The sequence below is a fragment of the Lynx canadensis genome, chromosome A1 (genome assembly GCF_007474595.2).
Source record: "Lynx canadensis isolate LIC74 chromosome A1, mLynCan4.pri.v2, whole genome shotgun sequence".
Taxonomy (NCBI): Eukaryota; Metazoa; Chordata; class Mammalia; order Carnivora; family Felidae; genus Lynx; species Lynx canadensis.
In genome coordinates this window covers 228,201,368-228,224,074 of record NC_044303.2, presented here as the reverse complement: position 1 = coordinate 228,224,074, position 22,707 = coordinate 228,201,368, and the positions used below count along the sequence as shown (strand labels likewise).

The 22,707-nt window shown below is 51.1% G+C and overlaps 1 protein-coding gene and 1 long non-coding RNA gene across 2 annotated transcripts in view; one reads left to right on the top strand and one right to left on the bottom strand.

The window, feature by feature from the left end:
* The first annotated feature begins 1,259 nt into the window (after window positions 1-1,259).
* On the top strand, window positions 1,260-7,411 carry LOC115525274. Its single transcript, XR_003972340.1, has 2 exons — window positions 1,260-3,415; window positions 5,895-7,411. It is a non-coding gene; the product is annotated as an uncharacterized LOC115525274 (long non-coding RNA).
* Window positions 7,412-7,640: 229 nt separating this feature from the next.
* ANKH (ANKH inorganic pyrophosphate transport regulator) overlaps window positions 7,641-22,707 on the bottom strand; it is a 141,257-nt gene continuing 126,190 nt past the window's right edge. The window contains exons 9-12 of the mRNA XM_030332353.1: window positions 14,564-14,693; window positions 11,355-11,478; window positions 10,688-10,787; window positions 7,641-9,115 (exon numbers count right to left, since the gene is read on the bottom strand). Of these exons, the coding sequence (XP_030188213.1) occupies window positions 9,002-9,115; window positions 10,688-10,787; window positions 11,355-11,478; window positions 14,564-14,693 (468 nt within the window). The 3' untranslated portion in view covers window positions 7,641-9,001. The remainder of the gene's footprint in view (window positions 9,116-10,687; window positions 10,788-11,354; window positions 11,479-14,563; window positions 14,694-22,707) is intronic.

Below are 22,707 nucleotides of genomic sequence, written 5' to 3'. Positions count from 1 at the left end.
CCCTGGTGGGCTTGTGGCCTGTGTAGCTCAGGTCTGGCTCAGGGGAGAGGCTTTGCAACTTCTGCCCTGTCAAAGTTGGCATGTGCCAGCCAGCCCCGGTGCCCCCTCCCCTCTGGCTCTCTCTTCTGGCAGATCTGACACCAGAGCTCCGAACCCCCGCCACTAGGGGCCCATTTCAGGCGCTCTCCGTGTCTCCGAAGAGCCTTATCACTAGGCTTAAGGTGTCGAGGGATCTCCCGCCGCCCACCCGACACTCACACGTGATGCACACACAGCGCTGAAGAGGAGAAGGGCTCAGTACAATTCTGCAAGGAAACCATCTCTACAAATTACCTGTTTAAGTATCTGGGTTCTTTTATGCCCTTGCGGTGGGCGAGGATGAAAGAAGGAACAGGTTTTGGAATGAGGCCAGGCATGAAGACACCTGGAGCCGGGAGGCCGGCCACCTGCACGAGTTCCCATCTTGTGATGCTGCTTCTCATTGGATGCTAACGTCCTCCTTTCTGGCTGGGCCCGGTTTACTACACGTAGCCCAGGCTCGGCCTGGTGCCCACCCAGGTAAGTGTGAGGTCCTCCTTATAGCAACCCAATGCGTAGCGTGAGAGGAAGGGCTAGCCTGGAAAGGCAAGGGGGAGGTGGTCAGCCTGCTAGGAATGGTTGAGCAGGTTGTGCACTGCAAAACTCCAGGAGGTGTCATTCACCCCACAGTCCAGGAGGACCCATGAGCCTGAAGGCTACCTGAGGTGACCAGGAGCATGTGAGCTAAGCCAGAGGGACTAAGGATGCAGAGGAGGGACAAATGTGACAGGTAGTAGGAGAAAGAGCTTCCAGGGTCAGTGGCTTGATTGAAGGAGGGGTGGGGCATGGAGGAGGCTTCTGGGTGGGTGACAGGGTGACTCACCTAGATGGAAGTCAGGAGAACGCATGGGGAGGGTGGGGAGAAAGTGTGCAGGGAGGGGCCTAAGGCCAAGGGCCCTCTGGGACCCCTCTGAAAGAGGTTGGGAGGTGACTGGTCTGAAGCGCAGGAGCAAGTCTGGGCTGGAAAAAGCGCTCTGGGCATCACCAGTGTGTATTTGGAACTGGAAACAGGCCCAGATTAGGTCACCCGAGAGCATGTAGAACTGGATTCTCAACTTCGGTGGGAGCAGGCTGGGGCGTGGGGGCCATTTTTGGTCTTTTCCTAAGAGGGCAGAATTCAATAGCACCGATCAACACAGTTGTGGGGTGGGGGCGGGGGGCGGGGGCAGGCCAGAAGGTGGGCAGGGCAGTGTCTGGGGAAGGGCAGAGCCGCTGAGCTAGGATGTGGCGTGGCCCGGCACGGTGGAGGAACCACTTCTGACTTTTTGACGAATGGGCCTGTGAGCATGTGTCCTAACAGTGTCTGGGGCTGGGGGAGACCAGCTGACCGCAGCCGGCTTTCCTGGGCCACCTGCCTTTACGGCGAGAGAGCTTTTTACACGAATCAGATCGAAGGTTGGGTGGGTAGTATAATGTAAAGTCGGGCACCAGTTGTGCTCGTTCTATTTTGGTCTTTGCAAAGGTATCCGGAGTATCTGAACCAAAGACCAGATTGGCTGTCGTTCTGTTCCATGAACGCTGTGGTAGTCTGTCTCTGCTGAAAGCAGGCCGGCAGGAGTGTTTGTAGATTCCCTGGCTGAGTCAGTTCCATGCCACTTGGAAGCCCGGCCCACGAGCACCTCCGTCTGCCTGCACTGCCTTTGATCAGACTCTGCAGATCCTGATGTCGCGCTAGGCTAGAACTGGACAAGATCTCGTTCTAGAGCAGAGACGGCCAACCCACAGGCATCCAGTAACTTGCCCGACTCAAAGCTAATAAGCAGCCGAGATAGAATGAGGACTCCCGTTCCTGGTTTTTCTTTTTCTTTTTGTGCAAAGACCTATGTGTTGAGCTGGGAAATTAGCACAGTATTTATTGGCTTGTGTGGTCCACGAAGAAGCCTGGAGCTCATTGTGGGCAGGATTAAAGACATAAGCAAAGCGAACCTTGCCCCCAACTCAAATGTTGCCTTTAAGAGTGTTGAAAAGGACAGTTTGGGAGAGGGTGTAGTTTTCTCCATGATATTAACCTAAAAGCCCAGTAGATCACATTTATAATTATATCCAAACCGCTTATCACAAGGGTAATCAACCTTTTGGAAATTTGCTACCATCGTATAAGGTGTGGGTGTGTGTGGTTTGGGATAATTAACAGTAAGAGGCATTAACAGGGAAGCATAGTAGAAGTAGTACTGAGATCTGGGATTTTAACCCAAAGACACACGCTAAAGCTGCGCAGAAGAGAAGACAAAGTCTCGGGCAGCGCGGTGGGATTCTTCCAACCCTGTCGGTGACAGGTATGTAATAAAACCCTTTCTGTCTATAATCTCTCACGGGAGGTTTAAAGAATGAGAGCCATCCTTCTTCTAAGTTAAGACGTTCCATTTTAAAGAGAGTAATGCTTTTCACATAAAGACTGGTAAGAACAAGGATGCCTTAGATGTGGGCGGGAAGGGGTTTCAGGCTCTGGCCCTCTTCGTTTCCTGATGCCCATCTATGGTGGGTATCCCCATTCGAGAAGGGGTGGAGAGAAGCTGAGTACTTCAGAGAAGTACTTTCACTATTACTGCAATTATGGGAAGTAAAAATTCATTTTAATACAGAATACAATTTGAAGCAATAGGTCATATTTAAATAAGGGATTTTAAAGAAATATGCCAGTGGTTACAGATTTTAGATACCGGGGTGAAGGGCAAAATTTTAATGCCTCGTGTACAACAGAAAAGGGAAATGTAGTTAGAATTAGGAAATCATGTAATTTGGGATGTATAAACAGACTGATGGTTCCAATAAGAAAATCAGGAAACTAAAAGCAATCTCAGTCACATGCCAACTTTAAGCTTTACTTAAAGGAAAATTAGAGTATGAAAACTATTTGACAATACATGAGCATAAATTCTGCCCTCCCGAAAATAACCAAAAAAGAAAAGCATATGTAAATGCCCTTAACAAAAAGTTATGTCTGTGAAATACACATATAGCCATTGTTCAAGGGCAATGTGTATTTTATATTGACCTCTGCGGTCAGTTTTAATCAAAGGCTACACAGATATTTTGATGTGATCGGTTTCAATTAAACCCACAATTTTGATGTGAAATTGAAAAGCTGGTAAACTGGAAGCCACAGCACATGTGTAGTGACTCCCAGGAGACCTCATTTTGTTAAAAAAAAATCCGGGATCACTGCGAACGTTGAGATCTGAAAGGAAAAAGGAGGTAATTTTATCCTTCCCTTGCAGGATCCTGTACCGGGGTTCTAAATCCTAGATCATACCCAGAGTATTGGCCCCAGAAGGAGCCTTAGCAGTGATGGCCCAAGCCTCTACTGTGCAGGCGACGAGTGTGAGGCCGGAAAGGGGTGAGTGCTGTAGAAGGTCGTGCCATTTAAGCTGTCCTTCCACGAATGAGCACAGCCTTGTGAGTCTGGAACAGAACTCATGGGCGGCTCTGGCAAGGTTTCCGAAGTTCTCCGACTAGCTCCTTGGTCATTTCAGCTTTCGATATCTGCCCTCTCCGTACATCGCTAAGCAAACCAAACACATCACAAGTTGCTGTGGATTCGCCTCTACCAGCGTGAATGTGGCACTGCTAGGGGAACGTGCCTGCTTTGTGGCAGCTGGTCCTGGCTGCGGTTGCTGGGCGACGTGTAGACGTGTACCTGGTGCCTCCTTTGTTCGACCAGGGTGGTCTGCACTTCACCTTCATAGCAGATCCACCCAGAGTGTGAGTCCCCTATGCTTGTGGCCCCACGCTTCAGGGAACAGAGTCCACCTGGCCGTGATGTGTCCCAGCTCCAAATGCACCATTTCTTGTCCCCGATTCATGGCTGGAGAACGTCTGCCTCTCAACTTTATGGTGCCAATCAGTCTCCATATGCCACTGAATTTCCATGAAGCCAGACCGTGAATGATATCATCTTAAGCTGGTCTGTCTCCAGCTTTCCTTACCCTAAGGAAACCACTTCCACTTCTGGACACAGGAAGGGATCCTACCTCTTGTGAGGTTTTGTTTTGTTTTAATTTTAGAAAGAAAGCGCAAGGAAGGGAGAGAGGCAGAGAGAGAGAGAGAGAGAGAGAGAGAGAGAGACTCCCAAGCAGGCTCCACACTCAGCACAGAGCCCGATGCAGGGCTCAATCCGATGACCCTGGGATCATGACCTGAGCCGAAATCAAGAGTCAGATGCCCAACCAACTGAGCCGCCCAGGCGCCCCTCTTCTGCATTTCTGTTTACATGCACGGACTGTGGAAGCTCATGGTAAGGCTCGTTAGTAAAGTGCACTTAAGCTTTGTAACCTAACTCAAAAAGCGGTGCAGTATAAGAAATGTGCTGAATCTATGTGTAGCCGACTGCCATCTACACAAGCACATAGATCTTACACAGACTTGGAGACCTGGCCGATTATAAATGAAGCAGGGAAAAAATCTTTCAGAACCAGTAGGACTCGGCAAAGAATGACTTAAAAAAAAAAAAGAATGATCAGGGGGCGCCAGGGTGGCTCAGTCAGTTGGGCAGCCGGCTTCGGCTCAGGTCATGATCTCACAGTTTGTGGGTTCGAGTCCCACATCAGGCTCTGTGCTGACAGCTCAGAGCCTGGAGCCTGCTTCAGATTCTGGGTCTCCTTCTCTCTCTGCCCCTCCCCTGGCTCACACTCTGTGTCTCTCTGTCTCTCAATAATAAATAAGCGTTAAAAAAAAAAAAAGAATGATGACTTAGGAGGCCCACCTTTGGTGCTCCGCTTAGCAGAGGCTAACAGTTCGAACTTTCCCTTTTGAGAAGAAAGTCAGCTCAGAACAAGCTCTCACCATCTCTTCTCCATCATTTTTCCCTTTTGAGATCAACACACACACACACACACACCCCTCTCTTCTGACCTCTGAGCGGAGTTTGGGGTAATTTTGATTACGTAATAAAATTCTGCTCATTTTGAACATTGGCGTAGTTCGCTTCAGAGGTGTAGCCTTCGAAAGGGCAGGGCCTTTTCGTACATTCGTCTTCAGATCGCTTCTACATCCTGTTTCACGTGTGGTTACATCAGCCGATGAATCATGTGATGTTTTGCTATTTCAAATGACAGAAATAGAGACTCAACCACACAGAGGGAGCCTCTCGAATGTTTACCAAACATGCGGCTCAAAAACATGCTTTTCTCTGGTTCAGACGCTTTTTATGAAAGAGGCGTGTGAGGCTGTGCGTGAGGACAGCTGTCTACGGAAGGCAGGTGGGGTCGACGGGTTTCATGGACTTGGCTGCAACGCACAGGTCTCAACACTACAAACTGCCCTGTCTCATAAAGCCCTGCCCATCGCAATGTTGGTTACAAAAAAGTGGCAGGACTTAGAACATAAAAGGCCCCTTTTTCTGGTCTGTGCGTCACTTTGAAAGCTTCATCATAAGTTCAGGGGTCAGCTGACCTGCAGAATAAGAGGCCAATAAGAGGCCAGAAGCTGTAGCTGGTTGAAACACAGCTGAAGTAGCAATTTTAAACATTTCATATTAGAGAGAGTGCACGAGTGGGGGAGAGGGGCAGAGGGAGAGAGAGAGAATCTCAAGCAGGTTCCGTGGAGCCCGACGCGGGGCTTGATCCCACGATCCTGGGATCGTGACCTGAGCCGAAATCAAGAGTCACTCAACCTAACAGAGCCACCCAGGCGCCCCTGAAGTGGAAAGATTTTTTAAATATGGGAAAATATTTCTCAAGATAATGTCACTTAAGTACAACAGCATAAATACTTCCTATTTTGCAACACTCGTTCTTGGTCTCTCCCACTTCAGTCTGAATTAAGGAAAACAACTCTAGTCAGAGAACCACTGAGTCTTTAAATTGTTTTGTTTCTAGAAACTAAGAGCACATACCAAAGCTTTACTTGGTCAATCTGATACATCCTGAACCAGTGCGGAAGCTACTCTTTCTGACGGAATCAGCCACCCGGGGACATTTCCAAAGCCAAACCACCCGCCAGGGCTAACACACAAACAAGACGAGCCCAACACAGGCAGCGAGGGGCCGGGCCCGGCTTGCACCCAGTGATGTCAAGCAATAGCCTTCCGTGCCCAAAGTAAGAATCCCAAACAGGTGAGGGGTTCTGGCCACTGAGCAGACCTGTCAGCACGTCCTGAGCCTCACGGCCGACAGATCCAACCCTATCATGACCTCCCCGGAGCCAGCCTCACCTGGTCCTTGGTGCTCAGTTCCTGGGCATCTGATGTCCAGTGCCACCAAGCTCCAAGCGGAACAGAGCACACGACACCTGCATGTTTAGAATGACCCGGCATATGACCCTCAAAAAAGCAGGGAGGCCACAAAAGGAGCTGCTCTGACCTGGGTTTGCACAGAGAAAACCCTCAGTATAAAAAGACTGCACTGAGCTGCCCTAACTCACTTCTCAGCATTCACGTTAAAAAAGGCTTTAGATCGTTTTCTACAAGTCGCCCAACACGGAGAAAGTCACGGCAGGTCTTTTCATGGTCCTCGACATGGGACGTGAGCACCACACCCTTCTATAGATGTCAGCTGAGCAACTTGCAATGAAAAAGAAACCTGCGTTGGGGAACTCTTTTTTTGGACGGCAGAGTCAAATGTGTGCCCCTCCTTACTCTAAAAAGCGGGAAGGAGAAGTGTCTTCTCCTTTCTGGTTTGACCACCTTTCCTGTCTCTGTGGGTCAGCACAGAGCCAGGAAGCTGCAAGCATCAGGGTTTGCCTTAGAAGTTAAAGTGCCTGTGTTAGGCCGAGAATTAAGCAGCCCGAGTGAAGGAACCGTGTGAGGAATGGTGTGCTTCCAGACAGCAGTTTTTGGACACATCTTGCACAATCTCTGTCATCGTGGTCTGGGTTTGGGGCGGCATCCCGTGTTCTCTGAGATGGAAATGGCCCATTTATGGCCGTGAATGTTCATCACCGACGAAATCTCTAAAGTTCTAAATGACACGTTCTAGGTGCTTAACGAAGGGTCTCTAGCTGATCTTTCCCCGACTTAGAAGAGGTGGCTTTTTCAATTTGATTTTTAAGCTCCAGGCCCACAAGCATGAAATAGTCACACGTGTTAAAAAATACTGCTGTTTAATTTTCTAGTCACGTACTTTTAAAAAGCTGATACAATTAGACGTTTCCCCCGTCTTCTCAGAACTGCCCCTGAAACCAAAGGCTGTGCATAATTTCCAGCGCTCATATATATGGAGGAAAAGTCGCTCGGGGGAAGCACATGAAGATTTGTCCCCATGGTGGGCACACCCAAGGGTCACTTGTCCAGAAACGTGAATGCAACCCTGCGATGGTCATGGCTGACTTGCCCTTACATTCTTTTTTTTTTTTTTTTTTAATGAGGAACAATATGATTACACAGCACTGAAAACAATAAACACAAAAGGCTCGCCTTTTTCCTTTTTTTGCCCTTCCGGCAAAGTATTCCATTCCCACTATTGTCTATGCCAGCTGATCCCAGTTACACCCGTCACCCACCCAGAATTAAAAATAGTTCTGTCATCTACTGATCCTCACATTTATATACAAGTGACTCTGTAAAACTGTAAGAAGATACAATACAATACGTTTCAACTGCAGGTACGTGGAGCACACAATCACCGTATTGTATTAGAGACCTTTTATTGAAAATGCGAAAATAGGAAATGTATTATAGCCTAAAATAAATTACATAACATATACAGTATATATTTATATCTTTAAAATATTTTTGTGTTTAGGTTCTTTCAGTCTAGAATTTTGACTAAATCAAGAATTTAGCGAACTGTGTCCATAATTTTTTAAAGAAAAAACCCGCTTTCCAAAACTTAGAAAAATATACTGCACTGAATGGATTTCAAATGTGTCATTTCAGGGAGTATCACATAGTGACTTTGCTATCGTTTATAAAATGTTTTATCGTGTGGCGTGAAATTACCTGCACCGCATGGTTATGACTAAAAGGAGCGGAACCAGGTAATGAATCTACTTCAAAAGTTACGATACAGCAACCTGGCATTAGAATGCTAGATTATGACTTAAAGCTTCAGTTCACTGTAAAAACTAAGACCGCGAAGTTAGAATGCTCCATTTCACTTGCTCTAGCGCCATCTTCAGGAAAGGTGAGTGAGAAACAAGCCTTCGGGGAAAGTCATGCCGGAGGACGCTGAAATTTGGAGATGCGCGTTTGTGACAACTTAAAAAAAGCTCATGTATGTACACGGCGGGTCTGAAACGCGGGAGCTCGCTCAAACCTAGGACAAGGCCGGTGAAAGGCGATCGTTCAGTCCTCGCGACTCCCCTGGCATCTCGAACCTTCCTACAGGGAGGAGGTCAGGCCCGTCCGTCTGTCCGTCCGCGCAGCGCGTTCACAGGTGCATTCCTCAGTGTGAACGGCCACTCCAGGCCGCAGCCTGTCGCGGACCCCCCGCGCGCACGAGTGTGGCAGACGGCTCCGGGCTGCAGGGCGGAGGCCTCCGGGGCCACGTCTCTGTGTACAGCCGGGCTCCTGCTCCTGGGAAGCCGATCCAAGAAAGCCGAGTTGTAACCTGCTGATTCGTTAAGAGAGATGCAAAGGGACGGGGTCAAGTCTGGCCTGCTGGGCAGTGGTGGCGAGGGCGCTGATGGCACAGCCGCAGTCCTTTGGTTCCAAGTGGAGATTGTCCGAGGGAGGAGGAGACGGCCCGTTCTACGAGGCAGCCGCGTCTTCTGGATGTTCGGGAAGCGGGGGCGCGAGCTCGGTTGTTCCGTTGGTTTTTTACAAAGCGGTGGCGGAGACCGTCGTCGAGGTCCCCCCCCCCCCCCCCCGCAGGGCGGGCATACCCAGTGTGCCCGGGAGTTTGCACGAAACCTTCCAATCAAGGCCTCTTCCGTTAAACCAAAACCAAAACCAAAACCAAAGCCAAGAACAGAACAAAACACGACGGGAGAGGAGACGATGCTGCGGAGCCATCTCGAGCGCCCCTGCTGCGCCTGCGTCCGGGCCTTAGTCGTTCTCCTCTCGCATTTCCACGACGTCCGTCCCCTCCTCTGCTGGCGGGATGTCCGTCATCGCCGAGTCCTCCCCCTCGGCCGCAGTCTCGTTCTCCATCTTCTTTTTCTAGACCCAAGAAGACGCGTCAGTGTGGGGCTGGGACAGGGCCCCGTCGCAGAACAGGGAGGGGCCGCCAGGGTCTCCGGGGCGGGGGGGGGGGGGGGGAGCCCTCGCGGCAGACCTGGGTCTCGTTTATGGTTGGGGTGACGTCACCGAGGCTGCATCTCCGGGTACTGGGGCGGGGGGGGGGGGGGGGAGGGGGGGCCGCTAGGAGCTTCGGGGAACCCCGTCTGCCCCCTCCCGGCCGCGAGCGGGAGCGCACCGTCAGCTGAATGCAGCCCCTCCCCACGCCTCCTCCTTCCACCACCTGCCGACTGCTCCCCCTTCCGATGAGCTTGGGCTCACCTGCTCTCGGAGTAGGCCAGCCCCGGGTCTGTGTCTGTCTCCTGCCCTGCTCGTCGCCTGTCCCAGTTCCTGGTGACTGCACTGCCCGCCTTGCAGTAAATGGCCTCTCTCCATGCCCTGACCTCTTCTCCTTGGGGATCAGGTTCTCCAGAGCCACCCTCCGCCATTCTCGGCTCCCTGGAGACCCTGTCTTTATTAACACCCTCAGCACCACTGGCCCGCCAGCTTCAAGGGCCTGGTCCTCCACCTCCTGCCACTGTCTGGCCCCTCCTTCCAGGACCCTGCCCCCACAACCCATGGGCCTTCTGGTCCCTTCTCTCCTCTTTCATCAGCTGAAATGAAACGCTCAACAATTATAGTCACTTCGGTGCCTCTCTCTGCTGTAACCTCACTTGCAGGCAAAACCCCCGACCTTGGTTGGGTCCAATCTCTGCCAATGTCCGCCTTCATCACCCAGCTGCTGTGGCTGGGGGGGATCATACTGGTGAGCCTGGGACATCCATTCTTGGCCCCTTTCCCTCCTCTACCCAACCTTTCCCTGGCTAATCTCACTCTCCTGCTCCCTAAGTGGTCATAATCTTAGGACTGTGCCTTCAAACAGGTAACCCTGCAGGATAAACGAATTACCTGGCAACAGAGTACGTTTTGTGTGTGTGTGTGTGTGTGTGTGTGTGTGTGGTGGGCAGCTGGGAAGACTTTCCTGTGGCATGTTATCTCAGGTTGAAGAGGGGAAGGGATTTGCAGAGGCAGAGAGTGGGGAGATCACCCAACATTTTCTAGACTTTCACAGTGATCAAGTCGTAGTTTGTAAGGACTCAGAGGACGGATCGGTCGCAAAGGGAATCACCTTTTCGGCATTTTCCTGTGTGGTCAAAGCATGATTTAGTTTCTACAAGTTTTAGTTCTCTAGAGGCAACACTAGGATGCAGGATTGTGTCCTCAATGTCCCTCCTGAGCAGGACGGCTGCCTTTTGAAACAAGGCAGGTGTAAGGAATCCTCTACATGACAGCATCATAAGGTATCCCCTTGTTGTTGAACCTGACCCAGGGCTGACATACTCTGGCCACGAGGCTCACCCACACGGGAGGGGCCCTGGAGTTCTGGTGAGCAGTGTGGACCCAGTGGAGGTAGGGGATGAACGTGGGGTGCCACCACCTTGCCGCCTCCTGCTGTGGGCCCTTGGGAGCCGCTCGGGTCTCCCTACACCTGGGGAGGCTTCGCGGCCAGCTCACCTGTTTCCGATAGACGTAGCACGCTGCTATGGCGACCATGGTGGATTCTCCCACAAACCCCGCCAGGAGGGAGCCCACGCCCAGGGTGGCTCCGTGTACCCTGGGGATGAGAACACAAAGGCCATCTGTCCGTTGAAGCCGTGCTGAGGCACAAAGAGAGTGGAAACCCAGTGGAAAGCAGACGAGACAGGAACCAACTGCACTTGAGATCCGCCGATAAAGGCTGCACCTAGTAAGTGGCCCGCCTGTGGGAGGGCACCTGGAGCTCTGAGGCGAGCTACCCCCCCACCCCAAGGTCTTGGCTCCACATCTGCTGGCTGGGCCACGGGCCACGTCCCCCTTGCTCGTGAGCCCACAGCCCTTCCTGCCCTCGTCTCCATACAGAGACGGGGACTCTGAGGGTGGGGGGTGACGACTCCCTTCCTCCCTCTTGTTATCCCCCTTCTCCTGCCTGCCACCCGCAGCAGGTGCTCAGTGAATAGTGTGAATGGGCCTGACCCCGGAAGTATTCTAGAAAGGAGCTGAGCAGCCTCCCACCTACTGGCTCGGCAGAGAAAGAAGGTATCGCTCTGCATTTCTAGCTCCAGATGTGCTTGGGGGATGCCACGTGAAAATGCAGATGTACTTAGGTGGCAGAAGGACCCGCAGGACCCCCCCGGCAGCATACCCCAGGTAGGGCAGGACCACGAGGCTGGTGATGAGGACGATGATCCGCAGCACAGAGCTGGGGGCCAGGACAAAGGTCTTCTTCAGAGTCATCAGCCACCCGGTGAGATGGGCCCTCACAGTGACTGTGGGGACAGCAAAGGACTCGTCAGCAACACCCCGCTTCTCCCAGTCCTCAGACTCCCCCCCCACCCCCACCCCGCGCCTCGCCAGCCTACCCGAGGTCGCGGGGCAGCTGGTGAGGACCCAGGCCTTGCTGCTGCTGCCCTGGGCTGGCCTCCGTATCTCCCTGCCGGGGTTCCTGAGCCTACTTCTGGGCCTGGGATAGCCCCGTCTGGCCTCTTCGCAGCCCTGAGCACCCAGACAGCCGGGTGCGGGCACCTGCCTTTCTCCACTCTGACTGCCGGCTGTCTTTGGCCGGGCCTGGCCTGCCCCTGGGACCCCCTGCCCACCCTGTCCCTGCCCCAACCGCCTGCCCTGCCTCCAGCCCCGATCTGATTTCTCTTCTCTAAAAAACAGAGAAAAGCGGCCACTTGCGGGGGTCAGTTTTGACTGTGGGTACGAGGGGAGCCCTGTCTGCCCAGGACACCTGTGTGGGGGGTGTGGCGACCAGAGGTCAGGGAGGGAAGGATGAAGCTCTCCTGATCTCCTTCCCAGCCGTCCCGGCCCCTGGAACCCCGGTCATCTCCTCTTCTCCTTCCCTAACTGTGCCCCGCCCTTGTTTCGACACGTCACTGTTTCTCAAAGACCTCGGTGCATTCCCCGTGTCGCCTCCCCATCCACGCTAGTGAACTGGGGCGCGGGGCAGGGCGCCCGGCCTCAGCACAAAGGAGGGACGTGTGAAGCAGGGACTGAATTTGGCCTTGGAGGCCACAGACACTCCTTGTCGGGAAGAGGTGCCCCGGATGTTTGGATCGATCTGAAAGCGCAAGCGGCTGAAGGAAGCTGCGGCCTAGTCGTCTGTCGCAGGGTGGGCAGCCCCGGGGTTGGGGCCGAGACCTTCGTGCAGGGGGACGTGCTCACTCCTGGGGTGAAAACTCCCGTCCAGGATACATTCAAAGGGGGACTCTGCGGCCCTCCTCGTCGAACGGGGTGCCCTGCCTGCCTGCCCCGGGGGGGGGGCGGTGTTGTGTTTACACAGCACAGATGCACACTTGGGTTTGGCTGAGCGAGAGAGCGGGGGGGGGGGGGGGGGGGGGGCGCACGCAGAATGCTAATGGGCTTGGCCCACCCCCCGCAGGTTGCAAAGACAGCCGGGGCCTGACAGCTGGCTGGAAGGCCTTAGAGTGATAGACACAGAAGTGAGTTGAGAGATTAAAAGCCACTCCACCCCCGTCCCAGCTGGAATTCTCTGGGGCCCCCAGTCCCTCCTCCAGCTGGGCCTGGGGAAGGAGCAATATGGGCCCCAATCTCCAGCAGGGGGCAGCCTCCTCGAGGTGGGGTCGCCTGGCACAGCTTGGCTCCCCCAGGGTCCCCCCGCCCCCGACAAAGACCAGACACACCACCCCACGGCCACGATCTTCCACTCCTTTCCACTCCTCCGTTTTTGCCACAGCGGGGAAGGTGACACCTGAGAGACCCAGCCTCCAGGAATGCTTGGCATCTGAGAGTAGGGGTGGCTTGTGACCCGGTTCAGGGATGGCGCCCTCAGTCCTGACCTCCTCTAGTTCGTGGCTCATTTCTTAACTCGGGCTTTGTCAATTCTGGCTGCCCTGCCGAACGATTCGGCGGATTATTTGGGCACTGAGTTTTTTGGTTTTTTTTTTTAAAGATTATATTTTTAAGTAATCTTCACATCGAACGTGGGGCTCTAGCTCACAGCCCTGAGGTCACGAGCAGCACGCTCTACCCACTGAGCCAGCCAGTCATGCCTGCACCATACATTTTTGACTAATGACATGCACTTGGTACAGAATTTAAAAGGTGCAGAAGGGAATGCAGCACAAAGTCTTCCTCCCGGTCCTGACTCCTGCCTTCCGGAGGCAACCACTGTTACCAGTTTGGTGGGTGACTTCTAGGAACAGTAAGTGGGCAGGCACACGACACGCAGACACGCAGACGTGGCGACGCCTTCGTCGCGGGAGAAGCGGCACACCCACCGACCATTCCGAAGCCTGCTTCGCTCCTCTCGTAAAGAACCACCTTGCTCCCGTATAGTAAGCCTCCTCCTACTGTATCCGCTTGGGAATTTTCAAACTGGCTTAGTGTTTAGCTGTGGACACTTGACTTTCTGGCCATACGCCATCTGGCCTCAACCCTGCCCCCAGATTTTTTTTTTTAACTTTTTTTTAATATTTATTTTTGAGAGCGAGACACAGTGTGCGTGGGGGAGGGGCAGAGAGAGGGAGACAACAGAATCCGAAGCTGGCTCCGGGGTCCGAGCTGTCAGCACAGAGCCCGACGCGGGGCTCGAACCCACAAGCCGTGAGATCATGACCTGAGCTGAAGTCAGATGCTCAACCGACTGAGCCACCCGGGCGCCCCTAACTCTGCCCCCAGAGTCTTAAGTCCAGCACTACTCTTTCTTTGCACATCGGCAGGTTTTAGTCATTGTCCACCTTCCTATTTTTTTTTTTTTTTTTTTGGGTGTTACTTTTTCAATAACATATTATAAAACTGACTTCTGAGCAGACAGTTCTAAGAATTCTAACACGTGCAAAGATCTGTGTAGCCACCGCCACCATCAGGGCACGGAACAGTTCTACGGCCCCGAAGACTCCTCACGTTGTCCCTTTGGGTGTGCTGTTTACCGTGTGTGCGACCTCTGACCTTGGAGGAACAGATTGGGGCTGTCTGATTTGTTTCTTAAACTTTCAGCCTACTGGATAAAATGTGTTTGCACGTTTCCAATCCACTGCGAAATGTTATGTTCTGTTTCGGTTTTTTTAAGTGTCAGCTTTTTTTTTTTTAAACATTTATTTTTGAGAGAGAGAGAGAGAGAGAGACAGCAAGAGCAGGTGAGGTGCCGAGAGAGAGGGAGACAGAGAATCCCAAGCAGGCTCTGTGCTGTCATCACAGAGCCTGAACTCACAAACCACGAGATCACGACCGGAGTGGAAATCAAGAGTCGGACACTTAACCCTCTGAGCCACCCAGGCGCCCAAAATGGTTTGTTCTTGTTTGGGACGTCCTTGCAGACATTTCCCGAGAAGGAAGACTGAATCGGGCATGAGAGTAAACCGGAATGTTCCTTTCGTTCTGTGTCTTTACCTGGCACCGGGAAGAAGGAGAAGATACGCAAGGGGATTACGCAGAGCTCTGCAAAGGCGAAGTCCACTCCGATGATGTCTATCAAAATCTTCTCGGAAACGTTGGGGGTCCAGAACATCACGAAACAGAGCTGGGGGCAGAGAGCACAGTCAGCGAGGTCATTAAGAGAAGGCACATGTGAGTGACGTGGCATCGGGGCAGGTGTCCCATGACCCCGAGGAGCTAGGAAAGAGGGCGAATGGTGCGCCCGTCCTCAAACCGCTGCCGTCCTGCTTTGTTCTCACCTTCAGACACGGGCCCCCGCCCATTTGCCACAAGTGCCCCAGAGGGACCCCAGAAGTGGGCAGATGTGGCATGCATCTGAGTGGGTAGCCCAGCTAGTGAGGGAGACCCGTGTGCTCTCGTGAGCGACTTAACTACTGTGCTAAGCAGCTCGGTCAGTTCGGGGTGACCATGCTCAGTACTGTGATTTTTATAGCTTTTAAAAAAAATCTTTTTTTAAATGTTTTAATTTACTTTTGAGACAGAGAGAGACAGAGCATGAGCAGGGGAGGGGCAGAGGGAGGGGAGACCCAGAATCCGAAGCAGGCTCCAGGCTCCGAGCTGTCAGCACAGAGCCCGACACGGGGCTCGAACTCACAGACCGCGAGATCATGCCCTGAGCCGAAGTCGGACGCTCCACCGACGGAGCCACCCAGGCGCCCCTGTGATTTTTTATAGCTTTAACCAAAGAGTTAGAAGTGACCTGAAAGCATCTGGAATATTCTGCATGCACAGAGCCACACTGAATCAGCACACCTAATGAAAAAGGAAACAGTGACACTTAAATTAATGATAGGTTCTGGAGCTCTCCGAGGTCGAGTTGAGAGAATAAGAGACGATTCCCACAAAATGTGCACCTCTGGAGAGCAGGTGGGCAAGCAGTAAACTGATTTAACAGACCCAAGAAAATGGCTTTTTTTTTTTTTTTTTTTAATATTACAGAGACAGCGAGAGTCGGGGAGAGGGGCTAGAGGCAGAAAGAGAGAGAACCCTAAGCAGACTCCATGCTCAGCAGGGAGCCTGACACAGGGCTTGATTCCACGACCCTGGGATCATGACCTGAGCCGGGATCAAGAGTCAGATGCTCAACGGACTGAGCCGCCCAGCTGCCCTGAAAATGGCATGATCTTAAACTGATGGGGAGAAGCGAGCTGTCTGCAGCTCTTCCCTTTCCCCCCCGGGTCAGGAAATGTGGTGACAGGCCCTTCTGGAAGTGGGGGTGAAAGTGGGGCCAATAGCAGGCTGCTGAAAAGCCTAGTTAGTAAGCAACTTGTCCACAGTTGCTCTTGCACTGCTCGTGATGGTGTCCCTTGAACTTGGCAGGGCCCTGGACTTCAATGTCTGGATAACGTAAAACCAGTACAGTGGAGGGCAGGTGCTGCCCAGGAAAGAGGGGGGTTAAGGGAGGACGACACTGAAGGTCCTGTCTTCTTCCTCTGCTCAGTTCTTGCAACACAGGAAACCAGCTGCATCCCTCCCACGGAGGAGACCAGGGTTCCTGAGACTGGAGGCTCCTGATGAGTCCCCACCCCCCATCCCCACCCCTCCAGCCACCAGCAAGGCCCACACAGGGGACAGGCCACTCCCACACATGCACGGTTGTCAGTCGGCTTCTGATGCCCATCCGTACAGATGAGGAGACAGCCAGAGATCACCAGACTTCGAGGAAGGCCTTAGAGCTGAAGAGGCTAAAACAAAGGGAAAAAATTTTTGAAGGAAACACAGACAGTGCAGAGACAGAAAGATGGACAGGTGTGTGTGCACACATGCACAGGTACAGAGTGCACACACACAGAGAGAGAGAGAGAGAGAGAGAGAGAGAGAGAGAGGCGGGGTGGGGGGAAGGAACTTTCCCCCATTGATATTCCCAGAGTGATGGGAGAAGATACTAACTACATCCATGAAACAGGGACCAAATGGAAATGTTATTTTAAAAGGACGAAGAACAAGACAGTACTTCTGAAAAATAAAAAGATTAAATCAGAAATAAGAAATTCACACAGTCACAGTAAGAGAAAGTTGAAGAAATCTACAACAAAGATGGACCCGGACAACGAGAATGGATTTAAAGAACAGAAATAAAGGACCAGTCTGGGACGCCGAACACTCAAATAACGGGAGTTCCAGGAAGACGAAGAGTGAAAGTCTGGAAGCTGAAAGCTGAGACTTTTAAGACTGTCCTAGGGTCCAACGGGAGGATGTAGCCTAACGGATGAAGAAAGACCCACTGGGCACGGCATCAACGATGCTGGAGGCAGAGACAAGATTCTAGGAGCTTCCAGCTGTAGACTGTAGACTGTAGAAAGCTAGCACCAAGAGTTAGAAGACATAGGGCACTGAGTTAGGAGGGAAACTGGTTTCTGTCCTAGAACTCAGAATCGAACGGTCAATCCAGTGTGTTGGAAGAAAGACATCTTCATACGTTCAAGGCCTCAAAGGATTTCCTTCCCATGCATACTTTTCCAAGAAGCCTTTGGGGGGTTTACTCTGCAAAGCAAGGGAGTCACGGATGAAGAAAAAGAAAGACACAGGATCGATCTCAGGAAAAAGGCTTGGGGAATCCCTCAGAGGGGTAAGGAGAGATCCCGGGAGGGCTGAGAGAGGCCCACGGGTCAGGTGATCTGCCCTGGAGCTGGTCGGAATAGGGTATGTAAAATGGTCTGAACACATGATGGGGTTTCTGCAATGAAGGGAAAATGGGAGAATAAGTTAGTGGCAAATACACAGAAAGCTGAGAAAAATTATAAATAGGACAGTGATGAGGTCCAGGAAAAACTACAATTTTTTTTTCAAGAAATGGAGGGAATCAGGCTCAGCGGTCAGAGTTTGCCATAGTCGGAGCCCATCTAAAGAGCTGCGGGGCCTGGGGCCTGGGAGTATGAAAAGTGGGGAGTGGGCAGCCTAGGGGAACGGCTATCGTCGGTAACAATCCCCAGAGAACCGACTTTTTAAAACTTTGTGTGTGTATAATTGATTAACAAACCCTGAATTAAAAGATGTAACGATATAACTTTGGCAGAGAATGCTAAAAACCTGCCAATTCCATCCAATATTTCTCTCCCTTTCTTAAGGTGCAAGTGATTCCTCTTCAAAAGGAAGGTGAATACATTATAAAATGAATCACCATCATGTAAAAGCAGAACGCTGAGATGTCAGAATATAAGATCCTTCAGGCTTTGGGTAAATTGAGTTTCATGGAATTAGGCTGGTCCCATTAACCATGTCATGTTGAAATGTTTTCTCAAATGCCCTGGAAGATCTATCCTAAAAATGTCTCACCTTATAAAAGTGATGAAGCCTTTGTTTCACCATGTGCTCTCCAGCGTCTGGAAAGAATATTCCATCGCTTTTCAAAACTGACAGGTGTACGATCACTTAACCCTACTGCCTGCTGTCAGCACTCACACCCCGTCTCTTGACATGAGGGGAAAAATACTTCCTTAATTCCAGTAACTCAGAGCTCAGAGACTTTATTACCCAGCGGCCTGGACAACTGGCCGTGTCATCTTTTCCCACTGCAAAACCGCCAGCCTGAAATGGTGAGGTTCACACCTCTAGTTCGGGGGCGGGCTCTGGGGAGGTGGTGGGGAGCAAGTTCACGCAATTACAACTTCAAAACCACACCGAGCGCGGGATGGGGACACAACTCATTTCCCTGAGGAAGAGGGGGGACATCTGCCCTTCCAAACACCTTCCAGTACAGTGAAGCTGTAACGTATGAAGATGAAATGAGCATCGCCCCCAAGTCTGGACTTGCTTTGTGCCTTAGGGCATATGGAGGGTAAGCCATCCTGGGTCTTGCTTAAAGGTTGGAGGGAGATAACCAGGGCATATTCTCTGAAGAACTTAAGCTTTCGGGAGAATCACTGGTATGCTGTATTTATGTGATGGTGATTATCTGAATGTGAGATAAAGCCAACCTCTCTGTTTTCTAAGTCACTGGAAGGTGGTCTTTAAGTTTCAACAAACCGAGGAGAAAGGAGGGTGTGATCGTCCGTCAGAGAGGACGGTACAAGCCAGCGTGTGCGGTAAGGGAATTCCTCTCTCTTGCTTCTCCACGTGGATAATGTTCACCTGGCAGCTTTTTACTGCCTTGGAGGAGATTATCAGTAACCTCTGAAGGAGGGAGACCCATCTGTGTCCGGAGGACACGGCGACAGGGACAAGTCACACGAGACACTTACGTAACTATCAAGTACTTGGACGAGTGGCCACAGTTCTGGTCCCTTGGAAATCAAATGTGCAGGTCTGGTGGATCTCTAATAGAGCCTCCCTGGAGGTGGCTTCATACTCCATTTCTAAAGTTCCGCTGCATTTACTTGGAATCACTGAACCCCTCTGGTCTCCATCTGGTATCTACCTGTGCCAAGCATACCTTACACGTCCCTATCGAGGTCACATGCCACAAGGAGGCGCCTCTTCGGGGTTTTCAGTCCCACACACGTAGAGCCTAGACTGGGTCTTCTAGAACAAGAACGCTGTTAGTCTGGTCTGGGGCTTCAGCAATCCCAGGTAACTATTCAAAGAGAAGGGACACTACGTATCTTGATGCTTACTTCTTCCCCCCTCCCCCTCCCCGCCCAAGTTTATAAATACGGCCCTTTGTCTCTGCCCTGCTTCCAGTATGAAAATGCCCCTTGCCTTCCAGCAAGTCCCTAAAAAGGCGACTGTCTCCTGCACTGCCCAGAAGGGAATATGTGCAACTGAGAAGTAGGTACGGTGGTGGTTAAAAGCTGCAATATGCACCTGCACGTCAACTTCCCTTAAGAATACTAATCAGATCATGGGGTGCCTGCCTGGGTGGCTCAGTCGGTTGGGCGTCCCACTTCAGCGCAGGTCATGATCTCACGGTTCGTGAGTTCGAGTCCTGCATCGGGCTCTGTGCGGACAGCTGGGAGCCCGGAGCCTGCTTTGCATTCTGTGTCTCCCTCTCTCTCTGCCTCTCTCTCTCTCTCTCTCTCTCTCTCAAAAATAAAATAAAAATTAAAAAAAAAAAGAGTACTAATCAGATCAGATCCGACTAGTCTGTTTCAGAAAACAAGAAGCTTCAGAAGTTAACCTAACAAAGACCATTTCAGGAAAAGTGTTATTCTAATGAGTTCAGCCAGAGGAGTCTTCCCTAGGAACACGCCCTCCCCGTTGACCATGGAGGCCGTGTTCCTCAAATATTTGCAGAGCCTAATGACATTGACTTTTCCAAACCAGAACACAAACCTAATAAACTACTGACAATGAACATGATTTGTTCTCCTTGGAGCAGCTGCAGGGTTGAATTTTTTTTTTTTTTTTTTTTTTTTTTTTCCTGCAGAGCTGGCTGTCAATATTATCTCATTAGGCAGCGGCCAGCAAGATAGAACAACCCACTCGGTGCCCAGATCTTGGTTTTTCTATTTATTCTCCAATAAAAGGAACCGGGCTTCTTAGAGAAGTGGCTTATTCTAAGATGAGGACAGGAAACATACGAGATGATCAACCCTGGAGTAACATGTCAAAGAACATAGGAGCTCAGTGGAAAGAGCTCCCAATTGCCAAAGTTGGAACGATGTGAGCACCAAAATAATACAGAATTGAATTATGACCCCCAGGATACCATAAATACCCATGCGTCCATACTGATATAAACAAATAAGGCTAAATCGGCCACACAGAGGTCCAAATAGTTTACATATTTGGATAAGGCCTCAGGGAGGTGACACATACCTGCTACTCCTCAAGTTGACCACATAAACTTCCTTCTAAAGAGCAGTTGCAGAAAGTGGGGTGAAGGACCCTTACGGTGGAGACATGGCAAACACGACCTTGGCCAGGTGATCAAGGTCAACACCAACAGTGATTAAGTCATGTCAATAGCATGTATTCTTTTTTTTTAATCTTTTTTTTTGATATGAAATTTACTGTCAAATTGGTTTCCATACAACACTCAGTGAATACCCTGTATTCTTGATACGATGTGAGGAGAATGGGACCTCGCCTAGGTCGGCTTCCTCCCCCCAGACCGGGAAGTGCGGTCTAACAGCGAAAACTCTCAGACAAACCCACGTGGAAGGACGTGCCACACAATACCTAGTGAGTATTCCTCCTCAAAACTCTCAAGGCCACAGAAACAAAGTTTGAGAAACTCTCCCAGACCAGAGGAGACTGAGGGAAAAGGAGACTAACTGTAATGCGGTCACGCAGATGGGACCTAGAACACGAGAAGGAGGTGAGGGCAAAGCTGGTGAAATCGGAATGAGCTGTGAGCTGAAGTCACGGTCGTGTTGGCTCCACGACTCACAACTGCGTCAAAGGGGCCCTCGTAGAGCTAGACAGAGCGGGAGGTGGCTCTCCGAGCTATCTTCACACAGCTTCTGTAAATCTAAACGAATGCTAAAAGGATATTAAAGAAGATCCATGACCCGCTCTTCTTGTATTTGACAGACGGAGTCTTCTAAGGACCAGACCATGGACGAGGACATCTCTATTGTGAACTTTGAAAATACTTATTTGTGTTTCAAGGTACATTCATCTCTAGTCGAGCATAGACCACTCCAGACAAATGTTCTACCTTCAGGGTTACTGGCTTTTTCTTTTAATTGTATTAGCCTCTTGAGAAATGAACCACCCTTGGGCTGCAGCCCCCTTTTAAAAAAAATCTTACTTGAGAGGGGCGCCTGGGTGGCGCAGTCGGTTAAGCGTCCGACTTCAGCCAGGTCACGATCTCGCGGTCCGTGAGTTCGAGCCCCGCGTCGGGCTCTGGGCTGATGGCTCAGAGCCTGGAGCCTGTTTCCGATTCTGTGTCTCCCTCTCTCTCTGCCCCTCCCCCGTTCACGCTCTGTCTCTCTCTGTCCCCAAAATAAATAAAAAACGTTGAAAAAAAATTAAAAAAAAAAAATCTTACTTGAGAGAGAGAGAGAGAGAGAGAGAGAGAGAGAGAGAGAGGGAGGGAGAGAACTGGGGAGAGGGGCAGAGAGAATCTTAAGCAGGCTTCGTGCTCAGCAAGGAGCCTGATGTGGGGCTTGATCCCATGACCCTGGGATCATGACTTGAGCTGAAATCAAGAGTCAGACACTCAACCGATGGAGCCACCCACGTGCCCCTGGGCCACAGTCCTTTTATTCACAATTATAACATGAATGGTCATGGTTTCTAATGATGCTTTGGCTCCTTAGAGGCAACCTGTTAAGCTAAGGCTTCACCTGTATGTGGTTGTTCTGTGTTGGGGGCAGCATTTAACCTCTTGTTTCTAAGTCTGTATAACAATGATCTACATTATGACAAAGTTCTGCCATATATTAGAATCCTCAAACAGGCTGACAGCGTGCACAAAAGACGAAGGAAGCCCTAAGCCTCACAGAAATAACACCCGTGGGTCTACGATGCTATCGTCTGAGTCAACGTGACTAGAACCACAGAAGGGGTGTCCTTCCCAAGCCTCGCCTCGTCACGCAGAGTTAGTCCCTGCCCTGCCTGGGAACAAGGATGCGGGATTGGGATTTGAAGCAGCCAGTTGTCTCTGTCAGCATCTGAACTCGAGAACATACAAACCCAGCCACAGTGGGGCAGCCGTGTCTGCACGTCCTGGGGAGATTCCACTGTGTCCTGTGGGGATTCCATTCCACAAAGAAATCTGTGGAGCTCCATTGCCAAGAGCTCTGGGTTTGACTTAATTTCCAGAAGCTGCTGACCATGCTTTTGAGGAACTCAAAACAAAGCTGTCTTCGTTACCCCGAAGAATCAGGATTAGTAGTAACTCTGAGATTCTTATCCCCTGCAGTTAGAAAAAGCAAAATTCATGCAGCTGTTTTTGGTTAAAATTGTCAGCCCTGGGCATTATTTTTGTTTGGAGATTTTACTTAGAAAGAAAGGGTCAATAGCCTTTTAATCGGGTTTAAGTCTCCAGTGGGTAAGCCAGTGGTTAACCCTCAACGATACCGCGTACAAGGAGGTGGTTCTGAGCTTGGCTCTGGACTGTGAGTTTGGGGAATAAGTTGGTTCACAATCTGGGGCCAGCTCCTAACCGCACTGTAGACGACCAGACCACCAGAACATCTGTGGCCCCACGCTGGGGGGCCTGTGACATGTGCTAAGCACCCCGTCAGTACTTGGCATGGTCAATGGGATCA